The sequence below is a fragment of the Cajanus cajan genome, chromosome 5, assembly GCF_000230855.2.
Source record: "Cajanus cajan strain Asha chromosome 5, NIPB_CcT2T_4, whole genome shotgun sequence".
Lineage (NCBI taxonomy): Eukaryota > Viridiplantae > Streptophyta > Magnoliopsida > Fabales > Fabaceae > Cajanus > Cajanus cajan.
In genome coordinates this window covers 54,095,009-54,113,709 of record NC_138521.1, presented here as the reverse complement: position 1 = coordinate 54,113,709, position 18,701 = coordinate 54,095,009, and the positions used below count along the sequence as shown (strand labels likewise).

At 30.8% G+C, this 18,701-nt stretch overlaps 2 protein-coding genes across 4 annotated transcripts; one reads left to right on the top strand and one right to left on the bottom strand.

Moving 5' to 3' along the window:
• Positions 1–502: 502 nt before the first annotated feature.
• On the bottom strand, positions 503–6,652 carry LOC109809192 (uncharacterized). Of its 2 annotated transcripts, none has more exons than XM_083075360.1 (11): positions 6,492–6,652; positions 5,139–5,237; positions 4,287–4,346; positions 4,139–4,178; positions 2,991–3,169; positions 2,801–2,839; positions 2,567–2,653; positions 2,270–2,330; positions 1,943–2,067; positions 965–1,056; positions 503–807 (listed from the first exon to the last, which is right to left on the bottom strand). In XM_083075360.1, exons 2-11 carry the CDS (start codon positions 5,184–5,186, stop codon positions 693–695), a joined length of 846 nt encoding a protein of 281 aa, XP_082931486.1. In that variant the 5' UTR covers positions 5,187–5,237; positions 6,492–6,652; the 3' UTR covers positions 503–692. The 2 variants fall into 2 exon arrangements, with proteins under 2 accessions (XP_082931486.1, XP_082931487.1); XM_083075361.1 differs by having other exon boundaries at positions 6,509–6,639.
• A 3,459-nt stretch (positions 6,653–10,111) lies between these two features.
• Positions 10,112–18,435, top strand: LOC109809902 (Exostosin family protein). Of its 2 annotated transcripts, none has more exons than XM_020373321.3 (5): positions 10,112–10,412; positions 10,536–11,035; positions 11,131–11,261; positions 14,913–15,261; positions 17,444–18,435. In XM_020373321.3, exons 2-5 carry the CDS (start codon positions 10,592–10,594, stop codon positions 18,140–18,142), a joined length of 1,623 nt encoding a protein of 540 aa, XP_020228910.1. In that variant the 5' UTR covers positions 10,112–10,412; positions 10,536–10,591; the 3' UTR covers positions 18,143–18,435. The 2 variants fall into 2 exon arrangements, with proteins under 2 accessions (XP_020228910.1, XP_020228909.1); XM_020373320.3 differs by having other exon boundaries at positions 10,113–10,412; positions 10,528–11,035.
• The last annotated feature ends 266 nt before the right edge of the window (positions 18,436–18,701 follow it).

The window sequence follows — 18,701 nt, the reverse complement described above, 5'->3', positions numbered from 1 at the left end:
TTTGTTCCATTGTACCCAACAATACATCTGTAATTACATTCGTTGGCTTCCACATCTCTCACATGGTCGAGTTGGTGAGTTTCAGAAGCACGAGAAGGTTCTCAAGGATTCAATTTAATGAACAGTTATCTTAATTCCATGTAAATTTTTATATGTTTAATGTCACTTTGAAAATTTGAATCTAAATCCAAAATTAACTCTAAGTTGAAATTTTAGTTAGCATTTGAATTTGAATTTTACTACTATTTTACTTTTATAATAAAAATATCCAAAAACATAAATGGTATTGCTTCAAAAATCAAAATCATAACCAAAAACATAAGTTTACACCTTGTTCAGTAAAAAAAAAAACGTTTCACCTTGTTTTGATATGCTAGCCTTGTTTGCGGTTAGACAGTAACACCTAAATTTTCTTTTAATTCTTCCAAAATAATATATTAAAAATCTGAAAATCCAAAATATCATAACCGCAAAGTTGTTCAAATCGATTAGTCGACTAATATATCAAATAAACCCTATTTTTGTGATAGACATAATAACATTACTAGGATGCTTTTTTTTAATTGACACTGCCAACAAGAAATCCGGTATCAGCCGAGGAATCCAAGGCTCTGAATCCCCCACCCCTTTCCTGTATCTATATGTTAAAAGAAGAGAAAAGTAAAACTACAAAAGAAAATACAAAGTGAATTTCATACATCTGTTAATATTAATGAAGATACAATGACAACATACGCCAGAAAAAAGAAAACTGCGATCTGTATGAAAAACTTCGGATTTTCCCTCATGTTTGGTGATGTCACCGCCCTGGAAAGCAGAAAATGAATTTACATTACTAAATCGCTTAAAAATTCACAAGGGGAAAAAACGAAGGCGTGCTAGCAGAAGTAGAAGGAAGAGAAAGTCCATGGCAGTTATTCAACTGATATTTTGACTTCGCTTTCTTACTCAAACACAACATTACCTAGCAATTCGTTGAGAGAATCTATGAAAAGGTAAACTTTGTATGAACACAATGCCTGGTCCTGTTAGAAGAGCTGTGACCGCATTGTCACCCTGCAATTTCGAGATCACAATCATATACAACATATTCTTGAGAAAATTATGGGTGTTAGAAGATGCATGTCAAAAGAAAGCTATATGGCATGAAGATCAAGAGTGACATTGTGGTCACCATACAGAAAATGTTAATACGGTGTAAAAAGGTGGGTGTAGTCTGTATTAACATTTTCATTATATCATGCATAATTGCCGAATGCCAACTACCGAGGATCTTGTTGATCCATGTGGACGAGAATTTTATGGGCATGTTGATCATTGCGTGGCAAAAGGCATAAAAAAGAGAAGCATAGTGCAACAAAGATCATAGTATGCTCGGGGACTCGGGGTCCAAGGAAGGGTTGGACCCATTGTGTTTCCTATATGGTTATGCAAAATTTACTCCCTTAATTTTCTCTTAAGTGAGGGGTATAAGGCGATAAGACTTTGTTTAGATAGACAAAACCCACTTTAGTGATCTTTCCACTTTGAAAAGAATTGGTTTCTGACTAACTGTTAGAAGATATCTTTGGTGCAAACCCAAAAAAACAAAAAAACTACACCCCACTTTAGAAGACTTAATTCCAAGTTAGTTTAGGAATGCAAAATCTCAATTTTTGCCATCATATGGTCAAAAATTACAAAGTTTACTACTGAAGTTGTCAGCTGGTAAAGTCTTTTTCAATGCGCATAAAGACTCGGAAATTGGAAGTCTTACCATTATCAGAGAGGATGGGAGATACCAAAAATGCATAGTTCATGAACCCTCACAAAAATTTCAGAGAGGATGGGAGATACCAAACATGCATAGCTCATGAGCCCTCACAAAAATTTAAGGATTTTTTTTTGTGAAAACAGTATTGATTGGATACATAAAAAGGCTCGAGATATGGAAGTTACTTACCCCAAACATTGTCCTTCTTGCAGGACCATTATATTTAATTTGGATATTGACTGTACTTGTCACAGCAACAATGGAAGAAACATCAACAGCTAGAACTTCACCAATCTCTAGATTTTTCTGTACAACTAACAATAAACAGAAAACAATAGAGCGCCTCAATGAGAAATAACATAGGAATATGGTGGAAAAGAAAATAGTCTAAAGTAAGATTTTAATCAAATTGGCATTTAAAAGTCAAAAAAAGAATTCAAAAGGAGGTAAGAGTTGCAATTGGAACAAAAAAGCAAAAACTTTATAAGCATGTATCAGTTAAGAAGAAAAGAATACCAGATCCACCCGCAAGTATAAATGCAAGCCCTTGGCCAGATAGCTTTTGCCTCAAGAATCCCTACAAAAAAGAACATGGTCTAAGAGAAATGATATGGAGATGTGCATGACCAGAAGACTGACCTATTTGGTTTGAGAAAACATCTTTTTGCCTATTTTGACATTGCATACAATGTCCATTATACGCGATGTATTAAAGGAAAATAATATTAAAAAAAACTAAGATTGCCTGCCAGGCAAGTGATACCAAGTTAATAACAAAGACAATAATAATGGGAAAAAAACCAATTATCTCACCTCAGCACTGGCAACAATATTTCTTCCCCTCTGATCAACCATGTTGCTAACCTTCACATCATTGACAGAGCAAAGAAACGCATCTGGCTACAGAAAAAAAATCAAAACCGGTTATGTTGTATTCTGTTTCTCAGATTTAAAAGAAAATTGAGCAAACAGTATCCCCATAGAAATCAAAGTTTAGTATCTGAATTAAAACCAACCAAACAACAATTGTAAAGAAATTAGTCATACCTGACACAAAATCTCTCCATTGAACATTGCCAAATCAATCTGTATTTGAATAAGTAAGAGACACATAACCACATATAGAGATTTCAGTCAGATGGATACAAATTTGTGTTTCAGATGATGAACTTTGGGACTTAAAACAAGAGTAATAATGAATTAATAAACTGATTTGGAGAGGCATGTAAGTACTTACCGGGAGAATTCTTGCAAAATAAGGTGCAGCAATTCCAACAAATCCATCACTTGATCCAGAATTGCGAAGAACAATGCTAGTTATTGTTTTGCCAAATAACCACTGCCATACGCCTACTTCATTTTCTGGAAGGTAGGCATTTTCCATTTCAACAGATCCAGACATAAAGCACATGGAACCTACAATTACAATATCATTGATCCAGACATTAAAATATTGATAGGTTGGATCCACAAATTCGAAATTAGTCAAGTTATTTATGCATAGAGACACAAATTTGGTATCAATATACATTAAAAGATATCACAATGAGGACTACAAGGAAAACACCAAAAGAAATTATTTGTACATCTCCTTTCTCACTAAAATTTACTTCACTTAACACCTACTTGATGAAGATACTTCTCCATATAAGAAATAGAGAAGCTAAAATAGTAAAAAAATGTGCTTACCAGCAAGCTTGTGAGCCAACAGGTCATAAAACAATTTAGGGTGTGTTTGGGAACCAGTTGAGTTCAACTCAAATGGTATTGAAAAAAAAACTTACATTCACAAGCTTTAACCATTTTTTTTTTTTTTGTAGCAGAACATTTTTTTTCATTCAGCATGATTTAAACTCACTTGATAATCAGGAACTCATTATTCATTTTTTGGAACGCCTTTCCAATCTTACATTTTTCAAGTACTTCCTCAAATATTTTGAGCAAACTAAAAAAATAGATTCAGTCCAAAATGATCATTAAATATTTGCAAACCAAATAATAGGTTATTTCATCCACATTTGATGCTGAAGAGTCATGACCAATATTTGGCACCATGGTAAACTGATAAACATCCTGACACATAATTGACCTAAGCATCCATTACAATATTAATGAAAAGGGCAGCCAAGTGCATGGAACTCTCTTTTATTTTTCTTTCTTTCTTTCTTTTTTTTTTGGGGGGGAGCAGGGAGGTGTTTCCACAATTTGAACCCATGACATCCAAGTCACAAGGCTACAACCCTCATGTTGTAATATTGATTATTATCTATAAAAATCATGTTTAGATCAGTTCATATTAACTAATTAGAGCATATAATTGATGTTTACAATTCAAAATGATAGCACAAAATTTTCATTTGAAGTGTCTAACATCTAACAACTTACCAGGCTTTGCAATGATTTTTTCTTGTGGCTTCAACATTATCTGTGTTGCAAGAAACAAATGAATAATATATTACACAGTCAAAGAGATGATATAAAAGAAGGTTTAAAAAAATTGACATTTTTTTAAACATAGGATGGTCACATATACCTGAACCACTTGAGCTTCACCCCCTAAAATCTGAAAAGGTATAATTGCATCTTGCAGGCTCTAAAAAGCATAAAATCACGAAAAGAAAATTATAAGGATATTTGTTAAGAGCAAATGAACATTATGCCCAGCATTTCTTTTTATGATGGAATCCTACCCCCATAAAAAGTTGAGGGGCATTGAGACACCCTTGATACAATGATACATAATGCTCACAAGAAAACATATGAATAAATATACTGAGAAACTTTCCTTTTTCTAAAATTCATGCATTAGGATTGCTAGTCAGCCTTTTCCATTTTCTAGCATCTTTTTTTTTTTAGATTAACTTCTCCTTACCTCCTTATCCAGGTATCCCCCACTCTAAAGATTCAAAGCTATTTCACAGATAGTACAGATGATAATAAAAGCATACCTATTTATCAATTTTAACATTCCTCAAAACCACGTCAAATACCAAAGAAAAGTTTTTTTGGACAACATCATTTTTCACATTCCAGAGGAGATATGTAAGTTACATGGAGGCGAGGAACAAAGGAGAAAATTATCATGATCCTGAACTCAAACTAAAATTTGATGATCATACAGAGAAGCTATCACATCAAACTAACTAAACATAAACCTCAATTGCAAAAGCTTAGCAATAATGTAAACAAGAAAAAAATCAATCTTCCGGCACCAAATTCACAAATTACAATCCTATTTGAGATTTGAGAAGTTATTGATGCATCAAACAAATTTAGTATTCAAACTCAACTAAGCTGTTCCAAAATCAAGATTAACAAAAAGCAGTTGATTTGAGCCAAGGCAAGTTAAAATAATATTGTCAAGGGCAAGAATTGATACAAGTACCTGATAAACATAAGGCTGAAAAGGCGTTGAGAAAAATGGTGCAGCCATGGCTGGGGCAAACTGATGACTTTGATGTTACCAGAGATAAAGGCAGCCTATCTGGAACCATATCCATGAAGAATTCAATTGAGACTTTATTGAAGAAATTATTTGAATTCTATTATGTAATCAATTGCCATGTCTAGATGTTACAAGCTTATGACTGACATTGATACAAAGATTCAAGTAACCACTCAACAATTCAATACCACTAACTGGACATTCATCTCATCTTTATTACATAAATGATTAGACATGTCACTGGTTTAATCACAATGTCAGTCATTATCTTAAATTAACAATATTTAGACCAATAAATAGCCAAAAAGGATTATTCACCAAATTTAAGTTAAAGTTACAAAAGACATATATCAAATCAACAGTTTCTTTTATCTTTTGGCCATAGTTACCAATTTCAGATAGTGGCACATAGCAAAGAGGTGGCGTATTTGAATTCACTTTTGGTTCTGCTGAACATGAATCCTTTTGAGAGTAGGCTTTCCTTTCAAAGTGCATTGGAAAGTAGAAAATCCATAAATCAAACAAACACTAAGCTACCAGTTGGAATGAGGAATATAAAGTAAATTATAGCTTCAATGCGAAGCATTGTGCTGATGACCTGGGAATTTAGGATTCTGAGGAACGACAAATGGGAACATAACCAAAAAAATCACGTGATGCAACCATAACAACTTGGGTACGGTGGCAGTGCAACCACATCAAGCTGTGATTGCAAACTGCACCCATCAAAGTGATGATAACATGAACAAGCCCAGCCTGCAAGTCTGAAGGCTTTCAAACATAAACAGTTCCGTAGACAAGTGAAACCCTAGATCCAAAAATACTCTCCACATGTGTACTTCTGTTATATGATCTAGTCCACTGATCCCCCACTGAGCATTTTCATCTCACTTTCTTATCTAATATTTTATCTTCAGAACCAACTAGATAACAAACCCATAAGAATTAAGAAGTGCCTAATAACATACAGAACACCGACGCACAGGTGATGAAAAAAATTAAACCCTAATGCATTACAAAAATTATATGCCGAAAACATAAGACACACTTGATTCAACTGCCCCAATGAAAGAAAACTCAATGTCGTGCCCTCAGCAGTAGCTGCAGCACCTTTAAATGGCAAAACCTACTCTCAATTAAATCATCGACACAAAAATCGTAAAAGTATAGGACAAAATCCCATTGAAATTCATTGTTATTGGGGAAGGGTAACTAAAAAATAAAAAATTATATATGCAATTGAAATTGCAGTGATAATTATCAAATTGCAACTTCTCTTGCGTAAGAACTAACCGGATAATAGTAGATACCCTATCGAACACAGTCGCAGATCTGGCTGATCAATCGATTCCCATGCGCGAGCAAGTTTAATTCAGAGGATGATGATTCGTTGGGGTTATTTTTTGGGTTTCCTGTGTGTTAGCGAGCTCTTATTTTCTTTATTTTGTATTTTTAACTTACCCCAGTGCGGTGACGGTGTTGTTGCAATTTGTCGGATACACGTGTCTTTCATTCTGACATGGCTTGATCCTATTGGCTAGTGTGGTCAATCTTCATGAATAGTTGATTCTTATTGGCCAACGTGATCAAGACATCCCACGCGCTGCATTTATATATGTTGGTTACATTTAAATGGACTAATGATGCAATTTTTTTTAAAAAGCTAATGATGCGATTTAAAGAATAGTTTAGTATATGTTAAATATTTTTATTATATAAAATTATATTTATTTAAAATTTCTATAAATAAATATTTTAACAATATTTTTTTAATTATTGATAAAAATATTAAATTTAATTATTTCAAAATATATGTGATAAATAGAATTTAAAATATATAAAAAGTTAGAAATCTTCTTATCATATAGAAAAATATATCTTTTGTTAATGAAAAGTGGCTAAAATATTTATCTTTATATTAAATCAAAAAATATTTTTTTAAAAGATAATTGTTAGTATTTAATATAAAAGGATAAAACTTATGTAATTAAAATTTATATTAAAATTATATTTTTAAATATATAAATTATATTAATTCCTACATATTAAATAAAAACATTCTTTGTAACATTGTGTTTAAGTAAGTGGTGAGGACCTTTGTCCAGTTGACTCTAAGAGAAAAATTCAAGATTTTTTGTGAAAATTGAGCATCATAAACTTAATTTCTTAGAGACTTTAGAGAGAGAAATTTGAGTGAGGAACTCTAAATATTTTGACTTATTCTTTCTTCTAAGTTCCTCAGAGACATTAGAGGTTTTCTTGAATCCTCAAAGCAATGATTCAAGCATTAAAGGTAGAGAATCAAAGAGTCGAGGGCTGATGTAGAGCTGGAGAACTTGAAACTTGAAAACTTGTCTTTTCATTCTCCTCGTTCTTGAGTTACTTTGGTTTGAGATAAGAGAAGTTAGAATGAATTAGTTGTTTGATTAATGAAAAATGTTATTGTTTCATCAAATGTAGACAGGTCGTGGTTGAAGTCAGATTAAAAGGTTAAGGGTTTGGTGTTCTTGGGTGTCAAGGTGAAATTTGGTAATTTTAGTTTATATGGTGTTGCATGTATTGTTTGACTTGGTTTTGAATCATATATGAATTGAGTTGATTGTTGGATACTTTACATGCTTAATATAAATTACTAGTATTTTAACATGTATAATGCACAAATTATATATAAATTATATTTAAAATTTTCGTATATATATAAGTCAAAACATATAAATTATATTTAGATTTATTATAAATAATATACTACAATGCAGTATTATTTTTATTTATTTATAATTTATCTTAAAATATTAAAATTAATTCATAAATAATTATAATAAATAAAAAACGAATTAGATAATAAATTATTTTTTTTCTTCTAAAAAATCTCATTAAAAAAAATTTTCCAAGAACACTACTGCACGTCATTGGTGTTTAATATTAAAGGATTTGATTTTATATTTAAGATAAATTATAATCCTGCATACAATAGAAACTCTTTAAATTAATAATATCAGGACCGAAGAAATTTATTAATTTAAAGAGTTATTAATTTATCGATAAATTAATAATTATTAATTTAAAGAGATTTTAAGTAATTATACTGTACATACCAAACAAAAAGACAAATTAATCTATGCCTCTTAGAATTACGTTGCAGCGAATTTTGAGACTCAACGTAAATTAGTAACTTTTAAAGTACATATGCATTGAAAATCAATACATAATGACTTTTGAAGTACATATGCATTGGAAATCAATAATGATTTTTGAAGTATATTTTTTTTCAGTTTCTATGAATTATTAATTTATGATTTTCTTGAGACCGAAAATTATAAAGGGATCTCCCGAAAAATTATTATTTTATTATTTTATCGAGTTTTTCAATTTTTTACATTGGCCCAAGTCGAGACCGGACAAATTTATTATTTTAGAGAGTTTATTAATTTACCGAGTATTAATTTAAAAGAGTTTCTACTGTATTTTTATTAATAATTGTTAATTTATTTATATATACTTGATTGTAATTAGTTGACTATTTATTTTTAAACTTTGAAATTTTTAAATCCTAATAAATTTTGTTCTTTAGGAGATTATTAAGGTCGGATTAATTAGTTTCAGAAAAAAGTATATAAATTTCCTTAAACTTTATAAACTTATTTCTTATATGAATTATAAAAAAATTAAAGAGATAAATTTGTTTCTTAAAATATAATATATATATATTTAAAAATATATATTATATAAATTTAAATATAATTTATATATTTAAACATAATATTTATTTGTATATAATTTATTATAAATTTTAGTTATATATAATAAATATTTATGTTATGTATTTCAGATGCTAAAAATATTAATATATGTAAAAATAATATAAATTGTTAGATTAATACATATTCACAGCGTAGATTTAAATCTTTATATTATGTAGTGTATTGCTTTTAATCCCTGATGCCAGATAATGTCCGTTAAATGCTAATGCAATTAACAAGGATTTAACTCATGGTGGACACATTTGCTAAGACATAAATCTTGCCAAATTAACAAGTAGAGGAGTTAAAACTAAATATTTTATTATTTTTTTTTTTATAACAATCAAATAGAAAAACAAAAGATGATTGAAATAAAACAATCTATGTTATACAAAATATCTAAGTATTTTTTATTTATAAAAATAAAAAGTAAATAAACCTTGTATGGTTTCCATTTTCTCATGATTTCCTGGATTTACAGCAAACATGTATATTTTGTACCGAACTTCTTGTCATCATTCATGGCCTCCATTTGGCATGAGATTGAGGTATTATAGTTGTTTCTTATTATACTATTTTATTTTTGAATGTTACTATTTTAACTAGTATAACATAAAAGAGGTACTTTGTATCTCTGTGATTTTTTTTTTTATAAAAAAAATGATATCATAATAGTTGAATTAAAGATATGAATAATTATGGAGTGGAATTTTAAAAAATAATAAAAATTATAATTTAGAAAAAAAAATTACAAAGTTAAAATCAAACAAAATTATAACTATAAAAAATTTCAATCACTTTTATTCAAATTATAAATTTTTATAATTATTCGCACCATTATTAATCAAAAAATGACATTACATATATAAACCAAGAAATATTTTCTTTTTTAATTAATAAACATAATTTATAGTGTCAGTAGACTAATAAATATATTTAAATTTTTAGAATAAATTAATTTGCTTCAAGATAGATACATATTTTTTATAAGCTTATGATAAATTATTTTTTATTAATTAATATATTTAAAGATAGATCCATGTTTTTTATAATTAAGATCAAAATAATCCTTTCACTTATTTCTCACTCCATATTTGGTAACATAGTATAATGCTTGTGGGAAGAGAAAATATCTCGTTCTGAATAAAACATATGTTTACCCCACTCAGCACTAACGGGAAGGGTACACCTTATTTAGTAAGAGAATTTAACTTTCATTCCAAAAGAGTACTTTCGTAATGTGTTCTTCGTAATTTCTTAAAATTAATATAAAAACTAGGGGAACGAAAAGTTGACTGCGAATGGAACACGAAGCCATTGTTCTTGCCTTGATTTGGCAATTAGCATCGTTGAAAATCGTAATAGCTTGTCAGAGAAGACTGTTTTGTTCCCCGTCTTTGAAGTTTCCGTCAATTTTCTCATTTATGAGATCAGCGTTGGAGTTTACCAGATTCAGATCCACCGTCTGAATTAGGTAAACGTTATATTCTCGTAACCGTATTCATTTAGTAATTACTGCATGTTAGAAAAAAAGGTTTTTATTAATTCTCTGCGCACAGTTATTAATTTATTTTGTTTGTTGATTCAAGTGAAATAGATAGGAACTAGAATTTGGTATTTGTGGTGCTATTCGCGGAAGTGTTGAGAAATGAGATGAAGAGGGTCTTTCAACAAACTGCTTTTATCCTGATGAGGGAGTTATCGCGGTGTTGTTTTGGGCACAAAATCGATTGGCGAAGATTTTTTGTTCTGGTGGCTGTTTTGGCTGTATCTGCTTTTGGGTTTCAGATGATTGTGCATACTTACTTAGTTCAACCAAATACACCGTTCAGTTTTCATCACCAAACTGATTTTTCGTCGCACCAATCCTCTAATAGCTACCTACAAAAGGTTCACCTCACTCTTACTAACTCTGTTATTTCACCTAATAAGTCTAACAAGTTGGTGCAATCATTCTCAGCTGAGCAAGAGAATGTAAAACTAGAAACCCCAGTTCAATGGAAGAGTTCCGTATCTGGGAGTAGAAAGGACAAAAATCTTGCTGAATCAACGAAAGTCGCAGCATCTTTATCCACACGCAGGCATGCTCCTAAGCAGGTAGAAGTTGGCGAGACTTTGAATTTACTTTCTTTTTTAAGTATGATGAGGAGAGGCATCCCCGATAATTTGCTGGGTATCTATCTATATCTCAGAGACACGTATGGTTGTTGCCACCTAACGAGGCCCTTGTGTATGCAAAGAAAGAGATTGATGGTGCCCCTTCAGTTAGTGAAGATCCCAATCTTTATGCTCCTATATTTAGGAACATTTCTGTTTTCGAAAGGTACTTAGACTTTCTTGACTGTGCATACTTATTCCCCTTCTTGCTACGGAATTATGTTATGAATTGCTGGTGTTGTAAATTGATTTATCTGAAAATTTAGAGGATTGGAAATTTAAAGGAAAAGATCGTTTAAACATTAAAGTGAGCATGAGCAAATATATCCACCTTTAATTTAATCTAAAGTGTATTTTTATGTTAATTTATACATAATTTAAGGCAGATACATCTTTATTTGTTTACTTAAAAGCCAATTTTACTTTTCCTGATGGGTTAAGTTTTAGAAGGGAAAAAATGGTTTGCTTTGGCATCGCTCATAAATGTCATTGATGTCTTGTTCATGGTTAGCAAAATTAACAAGGCAGAAGAGAACTTGTGATTTATAACCACACAAAACTTAGTTCTTTTCATTGGTTTTGAAATATTGTTCTCTTATCGTTTGATCATGTTTTTAATTATTTAATTGATTGTTTTTGAAATATGTTTAATTTAGAAAATTAAGTTGTAATATTTCTTTTGCAATAGAACAATGAGTAACAACAAGAGAAAAGACATTGAAGATGTCCCTTTCATGTTAAAGAAGCTCTTAAGCCAAAGGCTACATGGGCTTTGAAGACAAGTGAGCATTTTATCCTAGAACACTTGTGTGAAGCTTTAAAAGAGAATTTGTAAAGTTGTTCAAAGAAACAGTGGAAAGCTGTTATATCCTATTTTAACAGGAAAAGTAGAAGGCAATTTGACAAGAATTAGTTGAAAAATAAGTAGGATGGATTTAAGAATGACAAATATAAGTTGTTTGTGGAAGAGACAGGTTTTGGATGGGATAGTGCAAAAAATACTGTAGATCCACCAAATGAATGGTGGGAGAAAAAGCAGTTGTATGATGATTTTAATGTGAATTTGTAAGTTTTATATTCCTTTGGTGTAATATGTTTTGTTGATAGGTTATATTTACATGTAGGAAAGTCCTTCATACGGAAAATTTAGGTAAAAGATTTCGTTTTGCCTATGAATTAGCTGCATTATTAAGGATGTGGTTGTTAATGGAAAATTTGAGTGGTCACCGTTTATGGGCATAGATGAAAATTATGATGGGTACCATCATCTGTGATTTGCAAGTGATTGTAAGGAATCCCAAATAATCTTTAGGTGGGTTAACTAGTATTAGTGCTGGAGCAAGTTTTGTGGTTTGTGCAAAATTCCAACATATGTGTTTAAGTACTTCCTAGGAAAACAATAGTTGAAAGTACAGGTGTGAAAATTGAAAGGTGAAAAAGATTGAAGTTCTGGCTGATGCAATATGTAGAGTTGCATCTGCATTTGAGTTTTGTTTAGTTGCTGTAAAAACAGTTGTAGTACTTGGGTCATGGGAGTTCAAGTACTGATTGACAAAAAAAAAATAAAAAATTAAGGAATTTGCTGAAAATATTAAGGTTATATTGATATATTTTAGTGGATGTTACCTATTTTTCCATTAATTATTGGGGGACTGTGAAAATGTGGAGAATTCAATGAAGCTAGGTATCAACAACCATGCCTTTAACTTACATGACCATTTCTTCGTGACATTTCTAGTTCATCCCTTTTACTTAGCTGACCAAATCTAGGTTTATCAAGGCCATGGTGATGAAGAGCCAAAGACTAGCATATGGATATGATGTTTCATATGCAGTATATTGTACACACATCATATGTTAGAAGAGTTGTACTAATGGGTGTGCTTAGAAAATAAATAAGTGTTGTACCTGTCATATGTTCTGCATCAATAACAAGCAGCTAAATAATTGTGAGAATTCTTTTTCATGAGAATACATCTTATCAACACAACATATTACGCTAGAGGAATGTAAAACATACAAACAACTTCACATTAAAAATATCATATCAACTACTTTTTCCCAACATTCATCTAGTGCATCTATAGTATTCTTTGCACCATCGCATGCCAAACACGTCTCTTGGGCAATCAACCTGTACTATATTTCTCATTTTTATCTCAAGGTTATTCCACTTGTTTCCCAGCTGACTCTTGTCATAGTGCCTTTTGCATTTCTCATTAAATTGGGATATAACAGTTTTTCTCCCTTTCTTTGAGAGAGAGTTCCAATGTGTTCTCCTTTATAAACTTCATCCAAGCCTGCTTGGATAAAATGCTCAATTATCAATTGAAAATATATCTGCAAGGTTTTTTCTCTTGTTGCTATCAATTGTTCTGTTTACACTAAAATAAGTTAGACTATTAAGAACATAAATTGAATTACAAAGACCAATATTTCAAAAACAATAGAATGGACATTGTTTGTATGGTTATAAATCACAATTTATCTTTTTTTCTTGTTAACTTTCCCACCATAAACAAGACATCAACAAAACATGCTAAAAAATAATTAGACTATTAAGAAATATAAATCAATCAACTCTAAAAGTAATAGATGGAGTGTAAATGTACCTCACCTGAAGCTTGAAGGGACCATAGAAGAAAAGAGCTTAGATTAGATAGGATCTTTCACAATCAAATCAACCCATTTTGAACACCAGAGTCATCTACAATGCCTTTTGAACAATGTCACGCACGCTCCCGAAAGTCCAACTTTAGGTCAGTGAAGTTTAAAATCATCTCTCATTAGTTACTGAGAATGTAACATTCACATTTATTTCTCCAATGCTCACATTTGAAACAGGAAATCAAGAATTCTTGCTTCAGCCCAAAGCAAGATTTGCTTTGAGGGTGAGTGTTTTGAACCAAAGAAGTTATTTATCCATTGTATAGAAAAGACAATAATCCTTTGCCAAGGTTTTTTTTTTCCTTCACAAAGGATTTCTCCTTTCACAAATGTTCTCAATTTACAAATAATACATAACAGAATGAATCTCTTCCATTCAGTCCCCCTATTTATGTCATTAACCCCCTATAACTAACTAATTTCCTAAATAACTTTCCTTTCCTTCTCTCGGAACTCCTAATATTGTGCCAACAAGAATTCACTCGGATGAAACCCAACTTGCATTTGGATGCAACAAACATCGGTTTGGTATTTTGGAAACATTAAACCAAATACTCGGTTAGAGAGGCTTAATAGTTAATACCAGCTATTCTAAAAGCTTAAGCTTCTAGGTCAAAACACATAAATGGTCTACCTCTTTATCCAGTAAATATTCAAAATGGGAAATTTACGAGGTGATTTTCAGGTAGTCACTGTGGTCAACCTCTTTGTCCAGTAAATATTATAGTTTCGAGACCATGTCCAAAATTTTAGTATCTTTTAAAGCGGCTGTAAACAGTTGGATCCAGTTACTTCATTTTTCCACTAAATTTTCTAGCTTTAAGTGAAGATTGAAGACTTAGGGAAGTAGTGGTGTAACTTGTTAGCCATAATTTGTGTGTTTCATGAATTTTCTGATGGCATCATGCATGTGCGAATACAGAGTAGTATTAATTCCCCATTTTCAAGAAAATAGTTCTTGGACTCAGTAAGCATTTCATCCTATGCTCTTCACAACTCTTTCGTCTGTGATTAGACTTGCGTTGTGAATCTGACACAGCTTGGTACTTGCTGATGAGTGCTGATTATGTCTTTTGGATTGTACTGCACCTTTGGTATGTGAATAGCATCATAAAACCACCTTGAAAACAATATTGTGTCTCAACTTCAGGAGCTATGAGTTGATGGAAACGATACTTAAAGTGTATATATATCGTGATGGATCAAGGCCCATTTTTCACAAACCACCCCTTAGGGGAATTTATGCTTCTGAGGGATGGTTTATGAAGTTAATGGAGGAAAATAAGCAATTTGTCACCAAGGATCCTGAGAAGGCTCACTTATTTTACCTTCCATACAGTGCACGCCAAATGGAGTTGGCACTCTATGTGCCAGGGTCACATAATTTAAAACCATTATCAATCTATCTTAGGGACTATGTGAACAAGATTGCTGCAAGGTATCCATTTTGGAATCGCACACATGGATCAGACCATTTTCTTGTTGCTTGCCATGATTGGGTATGGGACTTGTGTCTGTTTTCTGTTGAATTGATTGATTCCGATAATTTTATTATGCTAAGATAGATGCTTGTTTCAGAGTATTAGGATTTTTAATTCATTTTTTTTAATATATCTGCCTGCTTTGCTTTGATTAGATGGAAAAATGAAAATGAAATTCTTTAGCAAATAAAACTTTGAAGTGTCTTTGATCCAAAAAGATGTACCCATATATTAGATGATGATGGTATTGATCATGATAAATAGATAAATGAATAACTAATTATGGTATGAAATATTTGGCTGGTATTGGCGCACAAACACATGATACTTTTAATATGTTCGTGTATCTGTGCTTACATGGCTTGCAAATATGTTTTTACATTGCATATATGTTTTCTCGTGGTAGTGTGCGTTACATTTCCTCCCTTACTGTCAATTTAATAATAATAATAATAATAATAACAGTAATAATAATAATGATAATAATAATAATAATAAATAAATAAATAAATAAAAAATAAAGAGAGAATTGGAAAAATCCATGCCTAATGCCTTAGTCCCGCATGAGGTGTAAATGAGCCAAGCCGATGGCGAGCACTAGAAATTAAGGGTTGGCAGTGGAAAAAATTAGTTGCTTTAAGTTTGAGTCATTTATTTAAACTAGTTTAAGCTTGAGATTGTCTTGCTTAAAAAAAGAATAAAGTTTGAGTTTGACTATCTTAGTTCATCTAAAACTTAATTATTTTTGCTTTTGTGAATTTTTTTCTTAAATTAGTTTTAACTTTATCAATTTAGTATTTAATAAAATATTTTAATACTAAACAATGATATACAAAAAGAAGTATCTGCTAAACATGTGATATGATATAGTGGAATATATAATATCACACGTTTAATATATATATATATATATATATATATATATATATATATATATATATATATATATGTATGTATGTATGTATGTATGTATGTATGTATGTATGTATATATGTTTCACTTAATAATTTATATTCTACATCAAATTTCAATAATTTAATCTTTAAATTAAAAAGTTATTAATATCGTTAATTCAAATTGATAAATAAAAAAAAAAGTTATATGTTGATTTGAATTTATATAACTAAGTATTATATGATTTTTAAATTTTTAAAAATTTGTAGACTTGATTTATATATCAAGAAATTTTAATTTAACAATTGAATATTTGAAATTTGATGTAGAATATGAGTTATTGAATGAAATAAGTTTACCAAAACTTACTCTTAGAATAAGTGGATCCTTCATCTATATATACAGGGAGAGAGGAGGGATGTACTTCAAGAATAAATTTTGTTAAATTTATTGCACTTAATAATTCATTGTTTATATTAAATTTTAACAATCTAACCGTTAAATTTAAAATTTTTAATGTATTGATTAAGTTTATAATTTTTTTAAAAATTTAAAAATTATTTGATATTTTATTTCGTTAATTTAAATTGACAAATATATGTATATATATATATTATATTAATTTGAATTTATATAATAAATTATCATATATTTTTAAACTTTGCAAAAATTTTGCACGTCGAGAAAGAGGGAGAGGGAGAGAGAGTTAATTAAACAAACAAATTTGATGCAGCATTTAACGGGTTGTGTTCAAATAGTTTACTTCCAATAGAGATCAATTCCCTTTCCCCTTGTAAGGGCACATCATTCCTGCAACTGATCAAATCCCTTTCTTAAATTCTATTTAACCTAAAACAACATATGCTTGCTCGTTGGTGTTCTATTACCTCGAAATATACAATAATGCTAGTCTCATCATGTTGAGTATGCCAGTGTGCATCTCATCATGGAAGTTTTCCGATATATCTCTTTTTTATACACATGTGAACATTCACAACTGTTATTGGTGACTTTAAGCAAATTGTGTACCGATAAAGCAGCTTGCATAGTCTGCAGCTAAGCTAATGCATGTTTGAGATCGTATAGACTGTGCTCATCGAGAGATTAACTATCAGATCTCCCTTTTGCAACATATTCTGTGTTATTTGTGTTATCTTGTATACTACAAACTAATTATCATTTTTAATAACTATTCAGTGTTATCTGTGCTGTTGGAATTTGATCAATTACATTTATAACCTTACTGCATTGAAGTCATTGTCATTTTTAATGCCTCGTGTAATTTGTTAAAAACTCATCTTTGCAGGGTCCTTACACAGTGACTGAACATGAGGAATTAACAAGAAACACCATAAAAGCTCTATGTAATGCTGATTTGTCTGAAAGAATCTTTGTTGCAGGAAGAGATGTTTCTCTACCAGAAACTACCATACGAGCACCAAGAAGACCTCTTAGATATCTTGGTGGGAATAGACCATCGCTACGTCCAATCCTTGCTTTCTTTGCTGGAAGCATGCATGGTAGAGTGCGTCCTATTCTTCTTCAGTATTGGGGTGGTGAAAAAGATGAAGACATGAAAATCTACAAACGTTTACCTCTGAGAGTTTCCCGAAGGATGACTTATATTCAGCACATGAAATCAAGTAAATATTGTTTGTGTCCAATGGGCTATGAAGTTAATAGCCCTAGGATCGTTGAAGCCATATACTACGAGTGTGTTCCTGTTATCATTGCAGATAATTTTGTGCTTCCTTTTAATGAAGTTCTGGACTGGAGTGCTTTTTCTGTGGTGGTGGCTGAGAAGGATATTCCCAGGCTGAAGGAAATTTTGTTGTCCATCCCTTTAAGAAAATATCTTACAATGCAAAATAATGTGAAGATGGTACAGAAGCATTTCCTTTGGAACTCGAGACCAATACGATATGATCTTTTTCACATGATTTTGCATTCAATATGGTTCAACAAGCTGAACCAGATTCAAACTCCTCAAACATTGAGTTATTAAATTTGAAACCACGAATCTTGTCTGGACGAGGTGTTGAAAAGAGTCAAAAGTATTTTTGGAGATAATTCTGGACTTCGCAGCCTTTGGTTGCATAACGATGGCTTCTTACATAAGAAATTTGATTGTGTAAATTTATTTTATTAATTGGGTCGAATACTTGATGCATGGAACTATAACTTTTTTGTTTGTTTAAGGTGATTTTTGGAAAGAGAGAAGTGGAGTAAGCCAGAAAGAAGTAAATAGAAAAGTAAATTTTATGTTGTTTAGGAAGGGTGAGAATTGAGAAATAAGAGGAGAAAATATTAGTGGGGCCTACATTATAAAAAAAATATATATCTTCCAAGGCGAAGAGATTTTGGTGGAAGAAGTGATAGAAACAAATCGGAAAATCCAATAAAATTAAAATGACATATTTATCTTCTTATTTTGAATTATATAAATATCTTTTAAAAATATGTCTTTTTAATACATAATTACACTTGTTTGTATTCGATTTCTATTCTACTTCTATCGATCCAAACAATTTAGACTACCCTTTAAATATTGTACATGTCATAAA